Genomic DNA, 24,743 nt, shown 5'->3' on the forward strand with positions numbered 1-24,743 from the left:
GTAACGACTGGGTCTGCAAAGGCAGAGTAATACTGCAAGATCAAGTCATGTGCAGCTGAGAGAAGATGGTAAGGTTCTAGCCGTCTCAAAAGGTGGCTCTTATTTAAGGGTATGAACTACTGAATGGTGTCTCGTTTTCCTTTTATAAAACAAAAACTTATACCATATGTACCGCACAATTATCTAGAATTTTCCCACACTGGGACTTGTTAGTGATAGAGTAGCCTGTAAAGAATAGGCACTTATCCCAAGAACTGGCAAAAAAGGGAGCATTATTTGGTAGGTATGGCACCAAAATACAACCATTGTGCTTTCTTACACACATATGCTGTACAGATGGAGGCTCAAACAGACACAGGGTTTTAGGTTGTTGGTGGGCTGTGTTTTTTCTTTTTGCTTCGGCAAGATTTGCAAATGCAGCAGATGATGCATGGAGATGCCACGAGCAGCAAGGGAGAGGTCACCAACGCTATGATACCTAGTCCAACGAGGATCCCCACGACCTGAAAGACATGGTGGGGAGAAATATGTATTTAGCTAATGTGGAAAATAAAATACTCGTGTGCGTCCATAAGCACAGCATAGGTCACAAAAAATAGATGAAAACATGAAAATTATCATCTCGGTCCTTCACCGAAGCGCAAAATCTCTTTGCTTCATGCATGCATGAGAGCTCTGCTGAGCTGACTAGGAACGCACCTGCGTTCTGTTCCACATCACCGAAGCCCGCGAGTGGCCCAGCTTGTTTCTGCAAGGACCTCTGTCGTAATGTCTTAAGAAGATATCGTTCTGAAAAACAAAGGAGAAGCTATAAGAGGAGGTTACAGTACTGCGGGGAGAGGTTCAAGTCTAGACTGGAAATACAACTTTCCTGACACTGCTTTAAAATTAACAGCTGCCAGCAGACAAGTTCACCTGTCTTCCAAATAATTATCTAAACTTCTTGCAGTTTCAAAAAGTGTGGTGCGTTTGGGACCTGAGCTATCTATAGCATCTTTCCTCCCCCACTTTTAAAAAGCATAAGCAAATGCGTTGCACCAATTGCACGAGTACCTAGTCTATAATTTGGTGACGATAAAGGGGCCTGTAAACAACAGATATTTTTGAAAGGGATGTGAGGGATCATCCTTCTGAGGTGCTTCTACCTTCTGTTCTCCTGCTGTCCCTACACTTTAAGAGTCATTTTCTTCCTAGGCTTAACAGGAAAACTTAAAAATTAGGAAAGCCCTGTTTCCTTTCTCTTTTGCCAGTAACAGTTATTAAATCAACCTTTTTTTTTCCAGAAGGTGACTAATGCCCCGCATTACCCTCTTCTAGCCGGCTGTGCTGTAACCTGACGCTGCTTCCTCTTTCATTTTTCGTTCCTACTCTTTGGCTCTGCAGATGTTACCTTCATCTACACCTGGAGCTCCTGTAACCCTGCACATTTAGAAAAAATACATTTGAATCACACAACTACAGTTTTTTTCTTTCTCCTTTGAACTGATGAAAACTTGGTAAGGGCCTATTGCAGAGTCTGTGAGAATCTGACGGTCTTCCAGTTCGGCACGGTGTTAAGCAATCATTGCGTACTGTATGTACTCTGAGGCAAGCCATAAGACTCATGTTGAAAAAGCACGCTCACACACACAGAAATGGGACACAACGCTAAGCAAAACCTGTTTAGCATGCTGAGAAAAGGAAGGATGAAGAATGAGGAAGTCTCATTGTTTACTGGCTGTGGACTACAAACAAGAAGAAAAGAAAAGCCATGCAGCATCTAGCATTTTATTTCAAGTGCTGGAGAAGTCCTTTTCACACTCCCAGAGTTGTTACTGTGCCAAAAAAGGGAAGATGTCATACACACGAGCACATTCATTCCTCAACTCTTAATCCTGCTAGGAAGCTTGAAGTCCACACGAGTTGAGACTAGTTGGTATCACTTGAGAAATAACTAGCAACCTGCACTTCATAATCCATGTTCATAATCCAACATTTTTATCCCCAAACCTACTAACCAATCATTCTCTTCAGCAAACACGGCACTAGAGACGGACTAGTAAGGGAGACCTAGTCCATATGAGCTCTTAACGCACCTGCCTGTGAAACAACCCCTTTCACCCAATACCGTACCATTTTTTGGACAGGCTGTGACCCTTGCAGTTGGAGCAGGTGGAAGACACTTACTTCCTGGCCCTCAACCAAACTATTTTTACTGCACTGGAAGAGGGAATCAGAGAAAGGTAGTGCTGGAATGGACCTCCAGAAAGCAACCGGTCTGTCCCATTTCCCTCAAAGAACTAGCATGGGACCCACAGACATGGCTAAAATCCTTTATAGAAAAAGAATGTTGATATGAATAAAAGCACTGGATGAATAAGAAGAAAGAAATTAAGTTAGAAGCTGAATTGAGTCCAGACATATGCTAGGATATCAACAAGTTGGTGGAGAGCTTGTACAGGACCTCAGACTAACCCCAACCCCATTACCCTTTACCTAGCCGGTTTCTTCTGCAACACTTACATCCAAGTTCTGTAGACAGTACCAGCAAAACGTGTGCTTGCAGTTCTTGCACATCATCTGCGCACAGCCCTCGTTTCGCTCAATATAGATCCGACAAACTGGGCACTGCTTAATTGGTGCCTCTGCCTCCGTTCCAATAAGTGATCTAGAAGAGAAGGGAAATACTGAAGTGAAATGCAGATGTAATTACTGTTGAAATTCAGCTCCACTGTCTAATGTGCACGGCGCTTATTTTCCAGAGCACCTAATGTTGTTGTCTTAATGCACTTGACATGTGAAGCTTATATTCAGTACAATACACTGAAGTATACTGACTACCAGGCGTAAGATTATTTATATCATGTAAAAGTGAAACTCCATTCCCTTGGTCTTTTATGCTACATAAACCCAACACTCATTATACCCATAAATGTATCACCCATAGCATTAAAAATTAGCACTTTTTAAGACAGTTTGCACCATTCATTTAATAGGACTGGACTATGCAATTTATAGCACTGTCCCTGCCTGAGAAAAATAGCCTTCCACTCCACCAAAGCCAAAGATCAAACCTGGAGAAGAAAAATTAGGGTGAGAGCTCTTTGGCAACTCCTATTCAATGAAGTCTTTAGCAAGCAGAATGCTTAGATTTTAAGTAAGTCTTTCATTTCTTGCAAAAAATGATAGAAAACTTTGAAGACACATGACTGCACTTAATCTGATGCTGAAAACAAAGATGGATGGCCACAGAGATATAATTTAAACACAAAAGTGTTTTCTTTCTGCAGATTAATGCCTTATGTAACCTTATCTGTAGGTTGTTTACACCTATGTAAAATGAGCATAAAGCAGTTTTCTCACACCAAATGGGACATTTTACACCCACTCTCTGTTAAGAGTTAAGATTCAGCTATACAGAGATCCTATAAATATTAAGCAGGGGTGATTTCTTAATCATAGTATAAGAAAAGTTTGGATCCTGGAATATTAGTGCATTGGATTTTTTGTATGGGCACAGGTCATAATTCTAGCAGGCAAACAAAGCCTTTAGGCAGATTCAAAGCCCTGGAGGGCTTCACCTTTCAGAAGTGTCAGTGGTATCACAAGTTCGATAAGTACCCAAATAATATTAAGTATTAAAAAAAAAAAGTCAGTGGCATCACAAGTTCGATAAGTACCCAAATAATATTAAGTATTAAAAAAAAAAAAGTATCATTTACACTAATATTTAGACTGGAATTATATTTAGGAAACACCAGGAGAGATGGGAAGTCTCAGAGATGCACCTGAGATGTTAGAAGGAAGCTATACCATGAAACTACTATGGGGCACAGAGCTAGCACCCTGTGCCAAAAGGAACTGAAAGACCATGTTGGCTCTGTGGGTTCCCCTCTTACCCCTGCTCAGTTGGTATTGGAGTAGTTTGGTTTTCCTGGCACAGGCGCTGCGGGTGCCACGTCTCCTTGCAAGAGGAGCAGAACGTCAGGCGGCAAGCCGGGCACTCCACCGGCACCGGCGCTCCCGACTCGCTCGGTGCAATATGGCACACTGTTTGGCAGTCGGCTGCAGGGCACCATGTTCTCTGGGGGTCCAAGTGGACTTCTGAAATGTAACAGAGAGAGAAACAAAACTGTTTATACAGTCCCCTTCTCATTCCAGCGGCATGTGTCTAGGTACGTAAGATCCAGTTCTGTGGGTGGGTGGGGAAGTTGAAGCCGTCCGCGCGAACGCCCATGGGCATTCAAGCCTACTCCTCTTCTTCAGGCAGGTCTGCAGTTGTGCTCTGCTAAGGCAGCTGCACTAGCAGCACCGCAAGACTGGCAATACGCGACACAGGACGTACTCTTTGCCTTTATAGGGAGGTACAAAAGACGAACGTAACTGCTGCTTGCTGAGAAGTGCGTGTCTTTTGTGACTTTAGGCCATTCCATGTCTTTCATGTGTCCAAGCCATGCACTATCTTTCATATAAACAGCAGAAGGACTGTCATCAAATTAACGTCAAGTCATTTTCCATGCCTTGTTTTCTCCCCTCTATCTACAAACTCCAATTCACTTTATTATATGATCACTATTTGTCAGGTATCAGATTAGAACAATAGTCAAGGCAAGATTCAGGGTAGAGACATTGAGTTACAGACATCACCACATGGCAGAGAATGACAAATGTTGATTCTTCCTCTCACTCTCCAACCTTTATTCAAGGAATTCGCGCTTGCAACAGAAACCCAGCTGAAACACGTGCACGTTAGGGGTGCCCATTGTGTGCACTCTTTCTGCTGGCTCAAGTCCCTGAGGTGCAGCCAAACACTCCCACCCTGCCGAGCCTCCTTAGAAAAGGGCTGTTGTGCCTGCAGGAGATACCTGCATCTCCTCCTTTCCTGGAAGCTCTCTGGTACCACCATTGAAAATAAATAGATGGAGGGGATGTCTCAGGACCAGGTGGAAATCCCTGACTGTGAGGTGTCAAAGGCCATTAAAAAGTTCTTCTGTATCACAGAATCAGTACGGTTGGAAAAGACCTGTAAGATCATCGAGTCCAACCTGGGGGGAAAAAAAAAAAAAAAAAAAAAAAAGAAAAAAAAACCACACAACATCAAAAAACCCACAAAAAAAAAAAAAAAACCACAAAACCCACGCCATACAACAACAATAACAAGCCACAACCCACCCAACACCACACAGCACCATGTCCATCAAGCTACATCCCACAATGCCACATCCACACGCTCCTTGAATACCTCCAGTGATGGTGACTCTACCACCTCCCTGGGCAGCCTATTCCAGTGTTTCACCACTCTCTCAGTGAAGAACTTTTTCCTAATGTCTAGCCTGAACCTGCCCTGTCGCAACTTGAGGCCATTTCCTCTAGTCCTGTCACTAGTCACTTGGGAGAAGAGACCAACACCCACCTCACCACAACCCCCTTTCAGGCAGTTGTAGAGAGCGATAAGGTCTCCCCTCAGCCTCCTCTTCTCCAGGCTAAACAACCCCAGCTCCCTCAGCCGCTCCTCATAAGACTTGTGTTCCAGACCCCTCACCAGCTTCGTCGCCCTTCCCTGGACACGCTCCAGCACCTCAATGTCCTTCTTGTAGTGAGGGGCCCAAAACTGAACACAGCATTCGAGGTGCGGCCTCACCAGAGCCGAGTACAGAGGCATGATCACCTCCCTGCTCCTGCTGGCCACACCATTTCTGATACAAGCCAGGATGCCGTTGGCCTTCTTGGCCACCTGGGCACACTGCTGGCTCATATTCAGCCGGCTGTCGATCAACACCCCGTACCTCTGTACCTCCAGCAGATAAAATATTGTCCCACTCGAAACAAAAGGCTGCATAAGGGCCCCAGGCATATGTTCTCTGGCAAATTTTGCTGAAACAGTTGAAGGCACTTCCTCCTATGCACACCTCCCTGCCTGCACTGCTCCTCTGCAGGAGGTTGCTGGTAGCCCACGGTGAAGGAGGCTGGTGGATGGATATCTAGCAGATGCTCCAGCCAGCATGAAAGACAGTGATATCAGTTCAGTGTCCCAATATCCAGAAACTAGAAACTGTACAACTAGAAATGTCTTCAAAGCAGTAAAACTTTCCCCCAAGCTCTCAAGCATTTAGATACTAGCAAAAAAGAGACAATCCCTGCCCCAGAATAATCATGAACTAGGTTATCGGCACGAACTCAGTTGAAGACGTCTAGTTTTTGCCATGAATCATTGAGGAGTGCAAAAATTGAGCAGACCAACTTCAAGCAAAAGGCCAAGGCTAGAAAGGAACACCCTAAGGACACAGTCAGAGTGACCCTGGCTGTAGAGAGGGAATAAAGAGTCAGAGAGAAGCACAAACACCTGGGGAGGACACCCCACAAACTTCATAACCTAACACGCACTAGAAACTCAGTTCTTTTCCAGTATGCCAAAATTCTCTGTTCACCTGAAAATTTCCCGTTTCTTTAAAGCCATCCCTCCCTCCTGTTTGCCCAGGACACTTACAGTGAGGAACCACGTAAGGATGATCATCCTCTCTGCTGGCTGCAGGACACAACGGTACACAATGCTCCGACTACAGGTAATTTTTAAGTCCGTGTCAGAGTGCTCTGACAGATGTGGAGATTTCCTACATCCATGTCAAAGGCTGTCATCTAAAATTTAGGCAGTGCCAGCAAAACACCTGTACCAGCTACCTCCAGCCACTTCATGAATCGCCTTCTTTCCTCTTATTCTCCTACACCTGCTTCCTTTGCCCCCCAAAACAAACATTTTGCTTTCTACTGAATGAAAGCCAGAACAAACTAGTTTACAGCTTCATTTGTGGGGAGGAGAGACATGGATGGACAGGACAAGCCATTTTATGTTTTTGTATACGTTTAAAAAGTAGTGTCCTGACTCAGAAATCATTACTTCCGTAGCTTCTCTCGGTGTCTCTTAAATGAAGCTCTGAACTGGGTAAGACCATGGTCTAGTACTGGCTATCACATTTAAGTCTTCACAGAGTAGATTCTGTATGCCTTCTGTTGATAAACAGAAGTTAAAATGAGATAAAGTACAGTTCCTGCAGATAGCTGCTTAACTTACTCAACTTTGGAAACCTCAATTCTCCTATCCTGTTTTTGGATGAAAGACAGGACGTCTGGTTTTGACATCATTGGGAGCAGGGGATTTGGATTGTAAATCTTACCGATTTTTACAAATTTGTTGCAGCAAGATGTAATGCATCAGATGAAACTCCCTCCTCTCCCACTTCCTCCATTTTACAAAGAACCTACAGATGGTGTTTTGCAATCCATGCTGTCTCATACTGTTTGGTTTACCATGGAGGACAAGCAAAACCAGAAAAAACTAAAGCAGAGCAGCCAAAAAAAGGAAGGTGCTAAAGGAAGGAGCTCTGGCAAGCTGCTCCATCTTTTGGTTAGGGCCATTTCTCTCCCGAGCCTTTCCCCTGCTTCCCCACAGCCAGTTCAGCCACATTCGCTCCACTCTCAGGAGGAAAACCTTCCCAAACAGTGCCAGTACCAGGCAGGGATCTGGCCAGTTTTCACAAAACACGCAAGTAAGCAGGTGAGATGTGGGAGACAGACAGGGGAAATGCAGCACCCTGAAGAAAGGAGAATTTCTGGCTCAGGAGAGGTACTCACTGAAAGGGTGAGCCTATGCCTTTCACAGAGTATTAGGAACACCTCCTTTCAAAATGGACTACTTTTTGGTCAGGCATAAAATGGAGGTTCTCATCATCTATCCCTCGGTCTATTGGGCAATTGTCACAGAAACTGAAATGTAATGCATATGTCCTAACCACATCCTATTCCTCTATTTCCTTACTTCTGATGACCACATCAACCCCATCCTAAACAGACAGAGCAATTCCTGTTTCTTCTATTAAAATATGCTGCTCGGAAGTTCTGTGGCTACATCCTGACTGGATGCAGAGAAGTTACAGATATGTAAGAAAGTGTGGTTTTATGCCTGAAAACATTTGCATTCTAAGAACACAAAAACCACAAGAGAATAGCATATTTTCAGTGCATTCCTTATTAAACTAAGCAAGTGTCTAGAGATGTGCAATTGTATGCCAATTGCTTCTCACTACTTTTTCAACCAATATTATTTGTCCTTTTTAAAAAAAAACCAAGGAAATCTATTTTATTAAAATAGCTAGCACAGACGGGGAATAGGGAAAATAGCTTTTGGATGTACAAGCCCTTCTTCAGGTCTTCAAAATTTTCCTCAAAATTCATCTGGAGATGGAGAATGTCTCTGTACTCGGCGCTGGTGAGGCCGGACCTCGAATACTGTGTTCAGATTTGGGCCCCTCACTACAAGAAGGGCATTGAGGTGCTGGAGCGTGTCCAGAGAAGGGCGACGAAGCTGGTGAGGGGTCTGGAACACAAGTCTGACGAGGAGCGGCTGAGGGAGCTGGGGTTGTTCCGTCTGGAGAAGAGGAGGCTGAGGGGAGACCTTATCGCTCTCTACAACTACCTGAAGGGGGGTTGTGGTGAGGTGGGTGTTGGTCTCTTCTCCCAAGTGACAAGTGACAGGACTAGAGGAAATGGCCTCAAGTTGCGCCAGGGGAGGTTCAGGCTAGATATTAGGAAAAAGTTCTTTACTGAGAGAGTAGTGAAACATTGGAACAGGCTGCCCAGGGAGGTGGTAGAGTCACCCTCCCTGGAGGTATTCAAGGAGCGTGTGGATGTGGCATTGTGGGATGTAGCTTGATGGACATGGTGCTGTGTGGTGTTGGGTGGGTTGGTTTTTGGTGTGTTGTGGCTTGTTGTTGTTGTGTGGCGGTTGGCTTTTTTTTTTTTCCCCCTTCTTTTTTTTTTTCTCTCTTTTTTTTTTTTTTTTTTTTTTTTTTTCAGGTTGGACTTGATGATCTTACAGGTCTTTTCCAACCGTAGTGATTCTGTGATTCTGTGTGATTCTGTGAAGGATGAGAAGCATTGGCTTTACCAATCACTTGACGACTGGTAAGCAAAGACTACAGAGCAAGAGCAAGGCTTTCGACTTACCCAAGAAGCTGGTTATTTATTTCTAGCATTTCTAGTAAAGCAAAGGGGGTGTTGAAGCAAAGAGCCCATATCTCAACAGAATAAACCTGAGAGAAGGGTCTAAATATAGGAAGCTGAAGAGTTTGAATAAAGGGCTTTGTTGGTCAGGGCAAAAGCCATGAAGGACACCCTAATACCTGCCTGTTTTAAGGGAGGAGAGGGCAGAGTTAGGCAGTAGCGGCCGGGGTTTTCCGTAGCACTAGGTTTGAAAAGGGCTAGCTTGCACTAAGGCTGACACAGACACAAGGCACACAACAGATCTCAGCTGCCAGGAGTCCCTGGGCAGATTCCAGGTCAGAATTTGTCCCCAGCAGGTGCCATCAGCAAGGTTTATTGCTAGTTTCAGAAAAAGACTGTCAGGCCAGCGTTGGCATTGGTCAGGGCAGGCAGGCTTTGCCAGGTTAGGGTCAGGTCTGAGAACAGAGCTTCAGGCCAGCAGAAGCTAATAAGCCAAGTCCAACTGATGAGTCCAAAAAGGCCAGCCTTGGGGGCAGCAGCACTAAATCCAGAACAGGCAAAAGGTCTTGGCCGGGTCGGGATTAGTGCTGGTGTCCAGGTCAGAGCCTGAGTTAGCAGGAATCATTGTTCCCAGGCATCAGTAAGCTGGATTTATTGCTGGGGCCAATAGGCAAGGCAAAAGGCTAAGGTTTCAGCCTGCCGCTTGGATGCCAGTTTTACTCGTCATAAAGGAGAAAGGACAGATCCTAGAAACATCATGAAGAGAGGTAGTGGAGGTGGACGAGGATCTGTCAGACTTCGGCAAGAAAGAAAAGGGAAGGAGGATTTAAAAAATAGTCAAATTTCAGGCTACTGTGCGTGGGAGGCAGTAAAAAAAGAAGAGATGTAACAGGAAGTTGGACAAGAGATCATGAGTTCAGCTTTGGCTAGTTACAGAGGAGGAGATACCAGGAAATCATTAGTTTCATGGTCTTCAGTTAAAAAAAGGTTTTACATAAAACACATTAATGTACTGCAAAAATGTCTCTCTTTCTTAACTCTTTAATATGGTGATTTAACAAGCTCTGATTTCCACTGTCTAGGGCTGTAGACAAGCCACTTGTTGGTTTATGAACTGGAGGGACTTCCTAAGGAATTAAGGGTAAATGAGAAGAAGGTAAAATAGGACAGAGAAATAAAAAATGAAAGCAAAGTCCCTGCAATTCATAGCTACAATCTGCATCTGCCCATGAACTCTGGGGCATACTTGGGTATACTCATTTTGCAGTTTTTGTGAGGGGTCTGGAGCACAAGTCTTGTGAGGAGCGGCTGAGGGAGCTGGGGTTGTTCAGTCTGGAGAAGAGGAGGCTGAGGGGAGACCTCATCACTCTCTACAACTACCTGAAAGGGGGTTGTGGTGAGGTGGGTGCTGCTCTCTTCTCCCAAGCGACTAGCAACAGGACAAGAGGAGATGGCCTCAATTTGTGCCAGAGGAGGTTTAGGCTGGATATTAGGAAAAATTTCTTTTGGAAATTTGGAACATGCTGCCCAGGGAGGTGGTGGAGTCACCATCACTGGAGGTGTTCAAAAAACGTGTAGACGTGGCACTGTGGGACATGGTTCAATGGGCATAGTGGTGTTGGGTTGATGGTTGGACTTGATGATCTTACAGGTCTTTTCCAACCTTAAGGATTCTGTGATTCTGTGATTTTCGTACACGTTCCCAATCCATCTGCATCTAAGCATGCATGCAAAGCAAGAATGCAAATACAGTCTTTCACGGAAAGTTTGAAAACAGAGTCAGGGCAGATCAGTCCCAGATAACACTACCCTGCAAGCTACCACGGAGTGAGTTCTTTGAAAAACGCTGCAACTTCCAGCTGAGACTTTCAAGTTGATGTCAGTCTTTAAAACCAGCATGGGACCTCACCTTTCTGGCTAGTTTCTTCTTCAGCCTTGGCTGAACCATCTCGTGAAGCAGAAGGCTGACCTCTGGCATAGGAAAGCTTGGCCCCAGTAAGACCATCAGTTTCGAACTTCTTTACTAATAGGCCTTACTCAGTAACGAGGGGTCCAATTATCCCTCAGGAAAAAATAAAATATACTAGATGAACACACATGAGGCTTCTAGATAAGAAAAGCTCCCTTGCAGGGATGTTTGCAAAAATCCCCATCACACTGCAGGGTCTGTCCCCCCAAGAAGTTCTGAAGATCCCTATGGATGTATGAAAGTGGTGTGCGCCCTGCACCAGCCTCTACCACCTTGTCTAGTTCTACCAGTGCAACCACCACCTCAGGGACTCAGGATGAGCATGCTGCGCGAAGAACGATGGAGCCTCAGGCACGCAATCTGAGAGTGTTGGCCACAAGCTTGAGTAAAAGCATGGTATTTTCAGTAAGATGCCACTCTGTTCATTCTGCTCCACTGAAATAATCTCAAATTTGTCTGGGGAGCACAGTCAGACCTAGTGATTGCGCTTAAGCTATTTCAAAACAAAGACATTTTCTCTGTCTCTTCCTTAACTCACCCAACAGGCTTTGTTTTTGCAGTATGTAATACCGCTGCCTCCACGACACTTTAAAAAGGAAGGTAATAGAAACCAAAAGGTTCGCACCTCGTTCAAACTTCAGCCTCTTGTATAACTGAAACTGGTCAACAGGCACCAAACAGGCAATCTGAAATGAGAAACAAACACACAGAAAGAGCATTAGAAACACAGACTTGAAAAAAATTAATAAGCACCCTCTTCTCCTAATTAGCAGCCTGCTCTCCTGAGCTGGCTCTCAAATCCACCTTCTTTTCCTGCTTGCTTTCACCACCATGTTCCTCTGTACCTTGACTTCTTTCTCCAAAACGTTGGAGCTCTTGACCTCTCCTAATTCAGCCACACAGCCCAGTCGTTCAGCCCACATCTTTCTTACCATCCATAGGAAAGCCTTCTCTGCGGATTCTGTATTTACTTCAAGCTTCTCGGTTTTATTTCGTGTTGGTTTAATGTAACAAAGGGTGACAACTTGCTGGCCTTGGAGACTGCAGCCTGTTGTTCATGCACAGTAATACAGCTCAAACGAACAGTTCCTTATTCATGTCTCCCAGTCTTAATGGCAGGGGTCACTTAGCTCTCAGGAACTCAAAAGCTTCCATTTTTTTATTCACTTCATGGGTTTTGGGCTGAGACAGTTAATGCCATTGCTGTTGGAATTTGCCTTAGACATGCACCAGCCCATGGGGAACTGGACTGAAGTTAACAAATTTAGTTGGCACAGACAAACAGGCTTTGCTGATACATTTTACACATTACCATAATTAAACTAGCAGCCTAAAACGCTAAATGCTCTAATCTCCAATTAACAGTCTACGTAGGAAAACTAAGTACCCTATTTAAAACTAATAAGCAAACCTGCGTACAGGGTTAAGGAGGGGTTCAAAAGAAACTTCAGACACTTCAGGAGCCACATGTTTGTTGGACTCAGAATCTGAGATCATTCTCTTTATTTGATTCACTCATAATAGTGTACCAGCACTGAAAATGATTTTCTCTTTTACTGAAAATAAACCTAGACTAATACTAATACAAGACCTGATCATCTGAAGCACTGTGAGACAGCGTAGAACTGACAGCTTCAAAGTGAAGGGCTCTCAACCCTCACATCCATTATCCCTCCACAGTCCTTCAGATCCCTCTAAAAGGCAAAATTTTGCCCTCAGTGAAGTGGATGCTGGCCCTTGCTATCCTTCTGGGTTGTGTGACATGGCACGCATGAGAAGAAATACAAAGACAAAAAAATCCAATATATATTCAGTATCATGATGTGAATACATTTGCTTTCGTAGATGGGAAAAAGAAAAGAATATATCCATTTGTATATTCTAAAATATGAAAATGCTTTATTAAGATATCAAATCAATTGGAATTAAAATTGCATTTTGAAGCAGACGTTTGGATCATTTATTTGACCTAAACCAACGTCATACAAAAAATAATCCAACTGATGTCAAGATTTAAGCATTCAAAGATGCTTAAAAGAGTTATAGTTGAAGAAATCAAAGGATTTAATATCAAAATGGGAAACACCAACAAACCTTTACAAAGCATATTCTTAGTCTAGTAAGTGAGCCCTAGGTCAAAGTACTGTCCTCATTCAGTTTCTGAATTCAGGGTATAAACTATTTCTAATGTGAAAGTATTTGCATGGATAAACAATCTCACATTAATACGACTGTCAGACACAGAGAGCTTCCGGGGAAACTCTTCACCTGTTCATCAGAAGTTGGCTGAAACACTCTTGGAAAACAAATAATCACTTAGTCAAACAGGGAAAAAAGAGTGAAGTTCAGCAGCTTCAGCAAAGAATGAAGCCAAAAAACCAAAGCTATATAAAACCCACAAGACACATCATTTCAGTATTGCCCACTCCTCCCCAGGGCAGCTTCAAATCCAAATAGAGTTGGGAAAGCAAAAAAGAGTCATCTGCTTTTCTCTAGCTGGGTGAGCATTGGCAACTACTTTAAATTTTCCCTTCACTACGACTAAATTAAAACAGTGAGTCTCAATGCTGTAAGAGCCACCGGAGTGATTTGTTTAGCTGTCTGGGGTCTCTCTGTGCTAGCTCTTGCTTTTAACAAACAGTTTTTCAAGAGCAGTTCTATTAAGCCCAGAATTTCCCATGTATTAAAAATGGGCCTTTTTGATTACAGTGGGAGCAGAGTAAGTCTTATTGCAGATTTCAACGGGAAGCAGAGTCAACGCTGAAAGCTTCCCTTTCTCCTGTTGAAAACCTGGTCGTACCATGCCAGCCTTCCCCACCGGTTTCACCCAGCCCCACTCTTCTTCCCACCTATCCTCCTCACAGCTCAGATGCCCCTCCCTGCACGCAGCTCCGGGCGTTGAAGACACGCAGCCCGTCACCTCTGCCACCGACTCCCCCAGGCTTTGAAAGACCAGCCTCTGATAGCCACCCACACGGAGGTCAACCTGAGAGGTGCTGAGCTGAAGCCTCTCGCAGATTTAGTATCTTTAGGCACGAGGAAAGGAATGCACAATCTGCTGCTGCCTGAATTCAGTGCTGCATCAAAGCTGTAGGTGCAAACTCAATTGGAAAAAAAATGAAACGTGAGTATCAGGTCCTCCAAAAAACCAGCCGTTCCTGTCCTCGGTGAACTTTTAATCTCATTTGCGCTTAATCGAGGACAGCCATAAGCACGGTAAGGGGATTAGGTGTTTATCTCCTCCTACTTGGCATCAGAGTCTAAATGTTCATCACCATACAACTTCTCCAGCCCCACCCGGATGTCCATCCCAAACACCTCCTCTCCTGCACAGCCACACACACCTCTGGGCTGGACAGAGGATGGAGATCTGGGGAGGAAGCAAACCAGCAGCCCGGCAGATGGCGAAGGGCCAAAAGAGAAAGACCACGAGCACATCAGAAAGCAGACGTTTCTTCTTCTAGGCTATGAAATTATTCAATGCAGCAAGAAATGCTACAGGACAAGTTTGGGGGTTTTGGTTTTTTGTTTTTTTTAATACTGGGTTAGGGTTACAATAAAAACCTATGACGAAAATGAGAGGCAAGGACTCTCCTCACCTGAAAAGATGTTGATTTGAGACTTATCAGACTGTCGTGAGTTGAAATAAGTTTTCTGGCTTTCTATACCCTGTAAGCACTGTCTGCAGTTAGAATGCTCTTGTTATAGAGCACAAGAACATGTAAGAGCTCTCACTAAGAACAGCAGCTTTCACCTGAAGTAAAAACATCCATGGAAAAAAAGCAAAATTTTGAAGGCTCACTACCACAAAAGGCGCCAGCTGGACCCCTGCCAAGTGTCCAAAAAGACTGCCCAACGTGGTACGATAACCGGGGGTGCTATTACTACTACAAGACAAAAGAGCAAAGGAAGGAAAATGAAAGGGTCTGAAATAATTGGGTTCGGTTTACACATGGGCAGACTGTTCCTTGTAACCCGGGCAGTGCAGTAACCAGGAGCCAAGGAAGAACAACTCCTCTGTTTTCAAACGCTGGCTACCACAGTGGAAAGGGAAAATCACTACTCCACCTATTCTCAGGCTTTCAAGGGAGATGCAAGGAGGCAATCAAGAAAACTGAATAGCTCTTACTTCCTTTCACACCCGTATGAATCAAACCTCGATAATGCCGAGGGAGGAAAGTTCACCAGGACAAGTGTTTCTCCCTTTCTCGCTTTAGCAGATACGCAGCAAGGGCAGATCCTGCACTGGCAGCAGCAACTGCTACTTGCAAAGGGTTGCATTGCCCACCGCTGCGAAAGTCCCACTGACGGAGGCACTGCCTAGTTCTGCAAGGCGTGCAAAATAGTTTTAACTTGGGCTGTGGTTTGCTTTTGAAAGGGGTATGGGGGTTCAATCTCTTTATTGTTAGAAATTACACCCACACCTTTCTTCATCAGCTATCATGCTCACTAGAGTCATCATGAAATATTACGTTATTCATTTTCTCCATTAAGGAGCTCTTCTCTTATTTAGTGACAAATAAAAACAAAATTAAGACTCTCTCATTTGCTCCCCTTGGATTTATTTAAAAATGAGTAAGTAAGAACAACAAAAATTTTAATTTTGACCCTGAAAAAGATAGGTTGGCCTGCAACATTTTCTCACCTTCCTCCTCATTTTACCATTTCAATCGCCCCTAGCAAAATGTAAGCCAATTTTCAAATTAAAAATAAAACTGGTATTTTAAACTGACTCCCAATGGGAATTTTGTTCAGCTATGTATGGAATATAATGCAGTTAAGATTTCTAAGATCTGGGTCACTGTCCCATTTCAGCACCACTTTACAAACCGCTGACAACCCTCTGTCAGGTTAGCGCGGGTATAGATCATGGATTTACACAGACGGAGGGACAATAAGCAGAATCTGCACTACATGCAAAGGGGTAATTCTCCTCGTCGAACTTAAGAGGCAAAAGGAGAGCCCAAATCAGTATCTCCTTTACTGCCTGCTGCACGGTTTTAATCCAAATCAGATTATGTATAAATGGATCATTGGCATCAATGTTACAAGCTTCAAAACAATACAGGAATCAGAAATAGCAAAGCCCAATCCCCTAGACATTACCCAAGTGACTACTGCATTAGCAATCCCTGTATGCAGTTGAGACTTACCCTGATTCATAGCTTACACTGGTGATTGGATTTGCACCAAGTAAAACCATTTCAAACCATAATAAATTACCCCTTATTTAGATTAGGGATATTAACTGGTCCAATTAAATCAATGGAACAAATTCCCAAGAGAGACAGGAATATTCTAGACAGAAGTAGTCTGCACGGTAAAGGAGAACTGCATTAACATAAGATGTTCCTTCTACCTTCTGCTTCGAGGAATGAATCCAAATCATCTTTGTTTATTGTACTATTAGAGCTTGAAAGGACAAACATCTTGTTTAACGAGATTGCTTTTAAACTTTCCTTTTTGAGTAACCAGCTATTTGAAACAGAGTCTGTAGCCAAAACCATTGCCTTCCCACCACCAACACCCATTTGTTTCTACTTAAAACCAGCTATACTACAAGCAACTGCTATCTTGACGTAACAGGTCAAGAGATGACCTAGGATTGCACTTGATTTCAAGCACTCCAGTGGAACAATTCCTTCTGTTTGAATGCACTATTTGTCAAAACAAAAAAACTGCTGGGGTACGTACCAGTTTCAACTAGCTTTTGTTAAAGTAAAAATAAAAAACCACCAAACACAGGAGTTTCAGAAAACATATTTTCAAAGTACTGAAAAGTACAATTTTCTACTTCATATGACTTTTCGTTTTAAGTTTTTAAAGAATAAAAACCTGAACATTTTCTTCTGAGTGAGACACAATGTTCTAGCTCACCAAAAGTAAAGCCTTATCTCCCAACATCTCCTATACTCTATGAATAAACAGTTTACTCCCCAAACAATGACGAAATATTCAACTGTTTTAGAGAGACCCACTCCGACTGTTCACACTTGCTGGTTTCTTCATGAGACATCTAAGAAGAAATTCTCTTCCCTGTTTAAAATGCTAACCAGAGATTTTGCCCCCCTCCGCCCCCCCAAAAGCAACACAAGAAGCACATGTCTCAGAATCAAGGCAAGAGCTGTGAAAAGGCTCTCATAATTCAGTACCAAACAAGATAAACTCTGAAGAATTTTACCGAGAAGATAAAACGGACTTAATTCACAATGAAGACAAACAGGTCACTGGAAAGCACCGAAGAAATATTACACACCTTGAATAAGGACATTGAGAGAGGGAAATAGAGGAACTTTCATAGCTAGAATGTGTTATAAATTGCTTATAAACTTTGTTATTAACTGTTCAGTTTCCTTATTGAAGAGAGCTCAATCACAAATGGACTGAAGTCAATAGAAAGGCTTTCCTTCACGTCAAATTATGCCTAAATTCACCTTATCTTCCTTGTGCAGGCTAGGGCAAAATGCATTTAAAAAGCAAACAAAACAAGCACGTTAGCTAACATAATTAGACATGATTTAGCCCAAAGTATAGGAACCAATTTAACACCATGTCCATGATAAAGACAGTTTGAACTGCTATTTTTTCTCCAAACTGTAAGGGTACATGGTAAATGTCAGTCACAGCAGAGTCTGGAATGGACATGACATGAAAAATACACTTTTTCAAAACCCTGATGCTGACACAGGGGAGGAAAAAAGACCAATTACTTTTTCTCTTGGCACAGGCAACATGTCATTCCTCACGGCACTGTCCTGGTGAGGAACCCTTTCCTGCCAGAAGCCGGAGACCAAACATCCCGACCCTCCAGAGGTGAGAAGGCTCTAACTTTTACACTGGGAGTTTCAGGGTGTGTAATGAATAAACTGTAATTCTAAATAGTACTTCTAAATAGCGCCAAACAATGGCCATGTTTAAGCACATTCTCTACCATCTGAATAAGGTTCTGTTTTTTAAGTAATAGCTTTTAAAGGCCACATTTTCACATGGAACAGCCTTTATAGAGAAGAAAAAAGACTACGGAGTGCCCATACGTAATCTGTAGTTTAGACACTAATCTTTCAGATTATTAACGGAGACTATTCTTGCTATTGTTCCCGGGGCTTTGGGGGGTTTTCTTCTTTAAAGAAGTAGGTATTTGGTAAAATACATAAGCAGTTCATTTTAACCAGGTTGGAGGCCTGTTTGCTTTTCAATCGGAAGGTCTGTGTTTCAAGCGCGTCGCCAAAAGGGAGCGTCAGAACATTCATCCATCCACGGGACACTGATGCACATTTGGGCTGTTTAGTCATTCTGCCTTCAGCCCCAAAAGCACCCGAGGATTAAGCTAATGGTCCATTAATACATGCCCTGGAGTGTCCTCCTGCTTTACTACGGATATATCTCTTTAATTCCCGTGCAGCATAACCCTAGCTTAACAGAGCAGAATTCTTCCTACCACTTGCTAATTTTCTTTAAAAAACGCATTTTCAATAAAGGCTAGTTGCCTCCAATCTGGTGCGATGGGTGGGAGGGACATTGCTACGCCCTTGCTGTATCTATGCAGAAGAAAGGAGGAAGGGAAACAGCTGGCTACTTTCCACGATAGCTGGATTCAGCTGAAGAAAAGCTCCGCCATATGCCTGCATGCCGTAACAAACATAGCTGCAACTCCCAGGCCTTGATTCAGCTAAGCACGGCGTTTCAAATGCATGCTGGAGAGGTGATCCTGAATTTTTCTGGAGAAAAAGGCATTTTTGATATTGGGAATTGCATTGCCATTGCTTGCATTTGGGTAGGATTATATACTTCTAGCACAGTTATGTCATCTGTATACATAGGACTCAAGGGAACCCAGAAGATGAGCTGCTTTTCTTCAGTTCAGGGATGGAGATCTGATTCTCTTTGATTTTGTCACTGCAACCAAATGCAGAGAGAATGCACAAAACCAGCCAAAATCCCTTAGCCACCTTTTATTCCTGGTTTGGTTTTTTTCCTGCTTGTGTTCCCAGGCGCAGAAGGGGCCTACCTGGCTCCCAAAGCAAGCAAGCAAGAATAGCCCCAGGGCAACATCAGATTTGCGGCAGTTTTGCAGGGCCTTCTAGACGCACGGAACAGCTGGCACATAGGAGGGTTCCAGCCACGCTGCCAAATAGCTCCTCCCCATGTCATGGCTTTGACACTAAGACCAATTGGGAAACTTTACACCAGCCCTAAGTGAGGCAGGAGGCTGCTTCAGCATTGCTGGGAGACCATCGGGCAGCCTGGTAGGGGCCATCTACAGCCCCCTTGAACCCCATTGTCCCAGGCAGTGCAAGAAGGTCTGAGGAGCACGTTTTCCCTCCAGTTTCTCCACCTCCAACTTTCAAACTGAACCTTCCAGTTGCTCTGGGAGATTGTGCACATGCCAGACAGGCAAGCAGCTCTGCCTAAACCTCTTTTAGCTTCTGAGCACTCAACCTCTCCTATCTCTCCCTTGGGAAGCAAGACACTTCTTGTATCTCTTAAGACCTACTTCCACCAGTGCTGTGCAGATCTTTCCATATAACCATACAGAGTCCTGCACGTTTATCGGTTGTTGCAGCCCAATATAAACATGCATGAAGAAATTCTGGCCTTGCGTACCATCAGTTTGAGTTCTTGCTCGAGTTAAGAGAGGCACAAGAATTTCAGTGTTTGCAGTCAAATCAAATCTGATTTAACGGACGGTACTAATGGAGGCTCAGCAATTCTGGGATACGGGGTATTCTGGTTAAGTCACCTGCACGGGTAATTCAGAGGTTGTCCGGATGCCAAGTAAGCCTTTCCTCAAGGCACAGAGGGAGGGAAAAAGGAGCAAAACTCTTGAAAAACATCTGTTTGTTTCTAGTTCCTCTTGTCAGTCAGGCTTCTTGCCAGAAGCTCATTAAAGGTAATCAAAGGGAGGAAAAAGTGTATGATCATATTTATTATGGAGATAAAGAAGTCTGGGGGGTTACGTTAAAAAAAAGAGAAAGAAAAAAGTGTTGATACCTCTGCTTCTTGTAGGGTCCCATGGTTCAAGCATACCATGTCTGGACACGTGATAGGAGAACCACAACCTTCTTGAATTGCCAGCTGCATGTACTGTTTTAGGCACTAGAAACAAGTAAAGAAAAGAAAAAGAAAAAAATGTTATAGCCCACATGTTGGTAACACACAGATGCTACAGATGCTGCACAGCTACCACCTCCACTGCCTTAATTGGCTGTCCTGAAGCTCCTGCACACAGAAAACATCAATTATGGTAAGTGTGAATGCTACAAGTCATTATATTGGAAAGAATGCAACAAAGAACAATTAATTATGCATGACTTCATCTGCCGAGCATTGCGTTTACCCAAGTCAGCAAGTCAGACCTTTCAGTGCTAACAACCCCTACACTCTGCTAAACTGGGATTGGAGGATCTGGGGGGGGGAGTATCTCTCATCCCAATTAAACAGGCTTCGCTCTTTTGTCTTTCCTCCTGTGTATTTAATTCAGACTCTCAGCCAGCAGTCTCCATTGTAGGAGACCTCATTTACAAGAAAGAGTCTACTGTTCGCAGCTGTGTAAAAAGGGAAGGGGGTGTATAACCTGGGTAGGAGGTTAGAATCTGTCCTAGAAGATGTGCAGCTACCAGTTCTTCCCCTCCTCCCCCAACCCTCCCACAGAGATCAGGTCATTTCCATGGTTTACCATGATTTATCATCAGCCTCTACTCTATTGAGCAGGAGTTAAAAGTCCATTCCCAGTATGGAGGCCACCTTATGAATGTTTCCAAATTGTTTCATTACACAAAAATGACAGGCCTCCCCCCTCCAAGGAAAAAAAGGTCTCTGTTCTGCCCACATTTTGTTTGGAGTGCCAGTTTCGAATATATTCAGCTTGTCATTTTAACACATATTACAGAGCCTTCGATAAAACTGGTGCAATGACCAAAGAACAGTGCTTGAATTGTATCTCCAGACTGCACAGGTAAGTAAGTGATCTCGCTTCTAAATCAAACAAAACAACCAAGTCTCCTCAAAATAAGGACAAAGCATACAGTAAATTGCAAATCACTGTTAACAAAATAACAAAACATGGATTTCTGGCAGATTTTGGTATCAGCTTGCATAGTTCATTGTAAATGAAAACCACCATATTTTACGAGCAGCAGGACTAATGCAGCTTTGTTCCCTACAGATTTGTATTTCATGCCCACGTGATAAACCTCTCCCCCTCCTCCTCAGTACTGCTGGTTTCTTCCCTTATTGCCCCATCAGTTTTCAAGAAATATGTCAAAGCGTAAGGTCTTCGAGACCTCTGTCTCTCTGCCAACTTTCGGAACAGGCACTGAGTTCAAAAGCTACGAGGTGGGTTATGAGGAAATCATAACCTTTCAGAACATCAGCTCTGGTAAAGCCCCAGGACTCTTCACAAACCATTTTTCCAGTATTTATAGGCATTTAACATTCAAGTCTGCATTAGTTTGGACTGTTCCGAGAAGGCCTTGCATATTGTGCTCTGATTAAAGAAATTTCCTCACTCGTATTTTTATTGGAAAACCGATACCCTCTTAAATGTCAGGATAATTAGGACTTTTACAAGTGGAAATTAGATTTCCTTATTATTCTGTCTGCCTCTCTACTGAAACGTCCACGTCCATGTGTTTTGGTTAATTCTGATGAACTATACAGAGATATTAGTTCAAGCAAGTAGAATCAGCTTAACTTAGTAGCATTTTAAATGAGCTTACTTTTGATTTGTAAATATTTGAAGCGTATTCATTTAGAATAACATAGGGGTATAACCTAAATGGTAAGCTTTAAATATCTAGCTCATTAAGCACTAATGGATTCAGATCCAGGACGCACCCCTATAAGAAAGCAGCAGAACAGGCTGTAAGGATTTGATGGTGCAAGTAGTATGTGGGAGGTGAGGGAGATACTCATAGGCAAGGAGCAAAAATGCAGTCATGTCAGTAACTGAAGGCAGTATTAGCTCCCTAGAGAATACCAGCCTGGATTTAACCAGGAGCTATTCTTTTATTATTCAATCAGCAGCCTCAGTGCCCTGTCCCATCTTCTCGCCCACCTCTCCCAAAGGCATCTAGGCACAGTGCTTATAAAAAGTCAGTTTAAGCACCGGATCAAATCACCCACTAGCACACACAGCTCCTCCACGGAGCAGTAAGCAGAAGCAGGTACATACCCACAGTAGTGCCTGCGGGCAGGTACCTTACAGACACCGGAGCTGCCACCACGGTCTGGGCATTGGCAGTGGGTGGCACAGGGAAAGCCAGAAAAAGTGTCCCCAGAGCCCAGGGTGGCTCCCAGTGTCATTACTGATGCGGATGGAGACTGGGGGTGACCTGCTCCTGCAGCCCCACTTCCATTAAGCACCTGGCATTGCCCACATGCTTCAGAGCATAATCACAGGAGAAACGGGGTATCAAGTGCTCACTCCCTGCACAAATCCCCTCCCTGGTTTGTGCCTGCACCCAGGCTCCACCATGAATAACGCAAAAAGAAAATTCTGCCTTCTGAGTCCCTTCCCCAAAACCCACCCGCGCTGCAGTGTGTTGGGTGCACTTCTGAGATATGTGGGTGATGCTCCAGCAGACCCTCCTTACATCTCACTCCCTCTCCTCATGGGAGACCTGATTACTTTCTGGATCAAGCCTCAGGGCAGCATTTGGGGAAGGGGGAATGTTTTCCTCTCACTAAAGCATTTAGTTTGCCTTAATTCCTCATCAAGCATGGGAGAGCAGCCTTTTACTTTCGCTAAGATCCTGGCGTCTGTCTCCTCTGTGGCGCTGCCTGATATTTAGTAATTTGTTTTGACAGCATGGTACAGTGGATTTGTATTCTGGGGGCAGCTCAGGTCAGCTGGTTACAGAGGGAGGACAAAGCCTGAGAAGTTCCTGCAGGCATAGCAGCAGCCCAGAGGCTTGTTCTTAATTTAGACTTCCAGGACAGAAGCTCAGAGGACCGACAATTACCCTTCCGTGCAAGGATGGGCATGAAGCTCTTAAGGAGCTTCAATCCACAGTATGGATTTTGCAATCAGTTTCGATATGCAGTATCTAAATCATTAGCGGTACCAAGCCAGGAGCACAGAGATCTCCGAGGATTGCTAATGCATCTGAATTCTCCTTCTCTTCTAGCTCACTGCTTGGTTGTAGGTGAGGACAGGCGAGCAACCAGAGCCTTCTGCCGTAGTCCTAGAGGGTGCTATCCTTTCAGAGGGTGGCTTGGAGAGATTTTATAACAGGTCTGTGCAGTGCCATGGAACTTCAAATGTTTCACAGAAAACCTCCCTGTTAAATAGTTTTTATAGATAGTCAATCTTTTGCCTTGATTTTCTGTGCTTGGACAAGGTGCTGTGGGTGCAATTCAAGAAGCTGATGGAAGGACGTAAGGTGCTGGCAAACTCGAAGGAAGCATTTAACATTTACCACTGAAGGATTAAGCTTTTTACCTAAGTCTGTACATGAATGATGATGTGAACCTCTTGTTCCCTCTTTCACAAGTTAGAAGCAAAGAAGAGACAGTGGAAAATCACTAGAATTTTAAAATATGCCTTCACTTTAACAGGAAGACTGTTTTTAGAGGGGTTCTACTATTATTTACAGCTCAGCTACTAATTTAGCTACTTACTTGAAAAGTGCCAAATAAAAGTATCTGCAAAGATGTACAAGCTGCAAATGTGATGAAAAGAGGATTCAATGTCTATATAGTGAATCATGACTGACCTTCTCAGCAGTACGTCCTCCCACGCTATGGAGAATACATTATACAGACATAAAATGGTAAGACGTTTCGTGCATTTTGTCTACAAAAATCAGCAGTATCTCAGGAAAACTGCACACACTACATATGCTACTTAATTCCTCTACAAAGTGAAGGTAACATCAAGATACTCAGCCTTCTGTGGTATTAGAGTTCCTTGAGAGGATCTTAATCTTGACATCCAAGACGTCACCAGGTCTCAACACCCTTGGGCTACGCTCCCGCACAGGTTTGAATCCTGCTGACTACAGATGAAATTGGAGGTTTGGCTCCATTACGTTCACCCCTCAAATAAATGGTAGACACCAACCCAAGGAATTTTAACTTCCATACCTGCAAGTGTACCCTAGTCAGTTCTGTTCAGTTTACTCAGATTTTCCCCACTGAGCAACTATACCATGCTCCTGTCTGTGTTCTGGGATACATCACAAAATCCTCATGCAATCAAGCAAGAGGGATCAATTCCAATGTGAAAATGTAATTCCACCAGCAAAACTCAGTACACCCAAGAGAAGGTTTTGGTGCTGATCTAACTTTGCCAGGCACGTTTTGCTCCTGCTGTACTACTGTCAACTCCAGTGGAAAGACTACTACAAGTAATTTTTTCTCTGCCTGAGATTCATAATGTATAATGAGACCTTTTTCAAATAATTTACCTGTCTAAGCATTTTGGGGCAAGAATTTTTTTCCCTCTTATGCCATTTTTGTCTTTCCTTCCTCTATTTAACACAATAAGGTCAATATCCATTTACCTACTTCACAAAATGCTACTCATGAGTATCTACTAAGTTAAGGCCTGTAAAGTACCTGGATAAAATTATCATAGTACATGCAACATATATGCATTTATTTTTCATCTTGGAGGACTTGTAAGAAAGATTACGATTGAGGCAAATATTTACATATGCCCCAAGTACACACTCCTCTCCTGGAGCTAAGGTTTTGTTGAAAGTGTGTGCTGTAACGTGAGGGAAGAATCTTTAAAAAAGCACTGAAAAGCCCAATCCAGCAATGCACAAACTAATAGCATAGAAAATTCCTTCTT

The 24,743-nt window shown here is 43.5% G+C and overlaps 1 protein-coding gene across 1 annotated transcript in view; it reads right to left on the reverse strand.

The window, feature by feature from the left end:
* Nucleotides 1–362: 362 nt before the first annotated feature.
* RNF144B (ring finger protein 144B) overlaps nt 363–24,743 on the reverse strand; it is a 32,230-nt gene continuing 7,849 nt past the window's right edge. Inside the window, exons 2-7 of the mRNA XM_059815568.1 lie at nt 19,937–20,041; nt 11,571–11,631; nt 3,879–4,083; nt 2,503–2,647; nt 700–789; nt 363–503 (exon numbers count right to left, since the gene is read on the reverse strand). Of these exons, the coding sequence (XP_059671551.1) occupies nt 363–503; nt 700–789; nt 2,503–2,647; nt 3,879–4,083; nt 11,571–11,631; nt 19,937–20,041 (747 nt within the window). The remainder of the gene's footprint in view (nt 504–699; nt 790–2,502; nt 2,648–3,878; nt 4,084–11,570; nt 11,632–19,936; nt 20,042–24,743) is intronic.

Source organism: Gavia stellata, chromosome 3 (assembly GCF_030936135.1).
Source record: "Gavia stellata isolate bGavSte3 chromosome 3, bGavSte3.hap2, whole genome shotgun sequence".
Classification (NCBI taxonomy): Eukaryota; Metazoa; Chordata; class Aves; order Gaviiformes; family Gaviidae; genus Gavia; species Gavia stellata.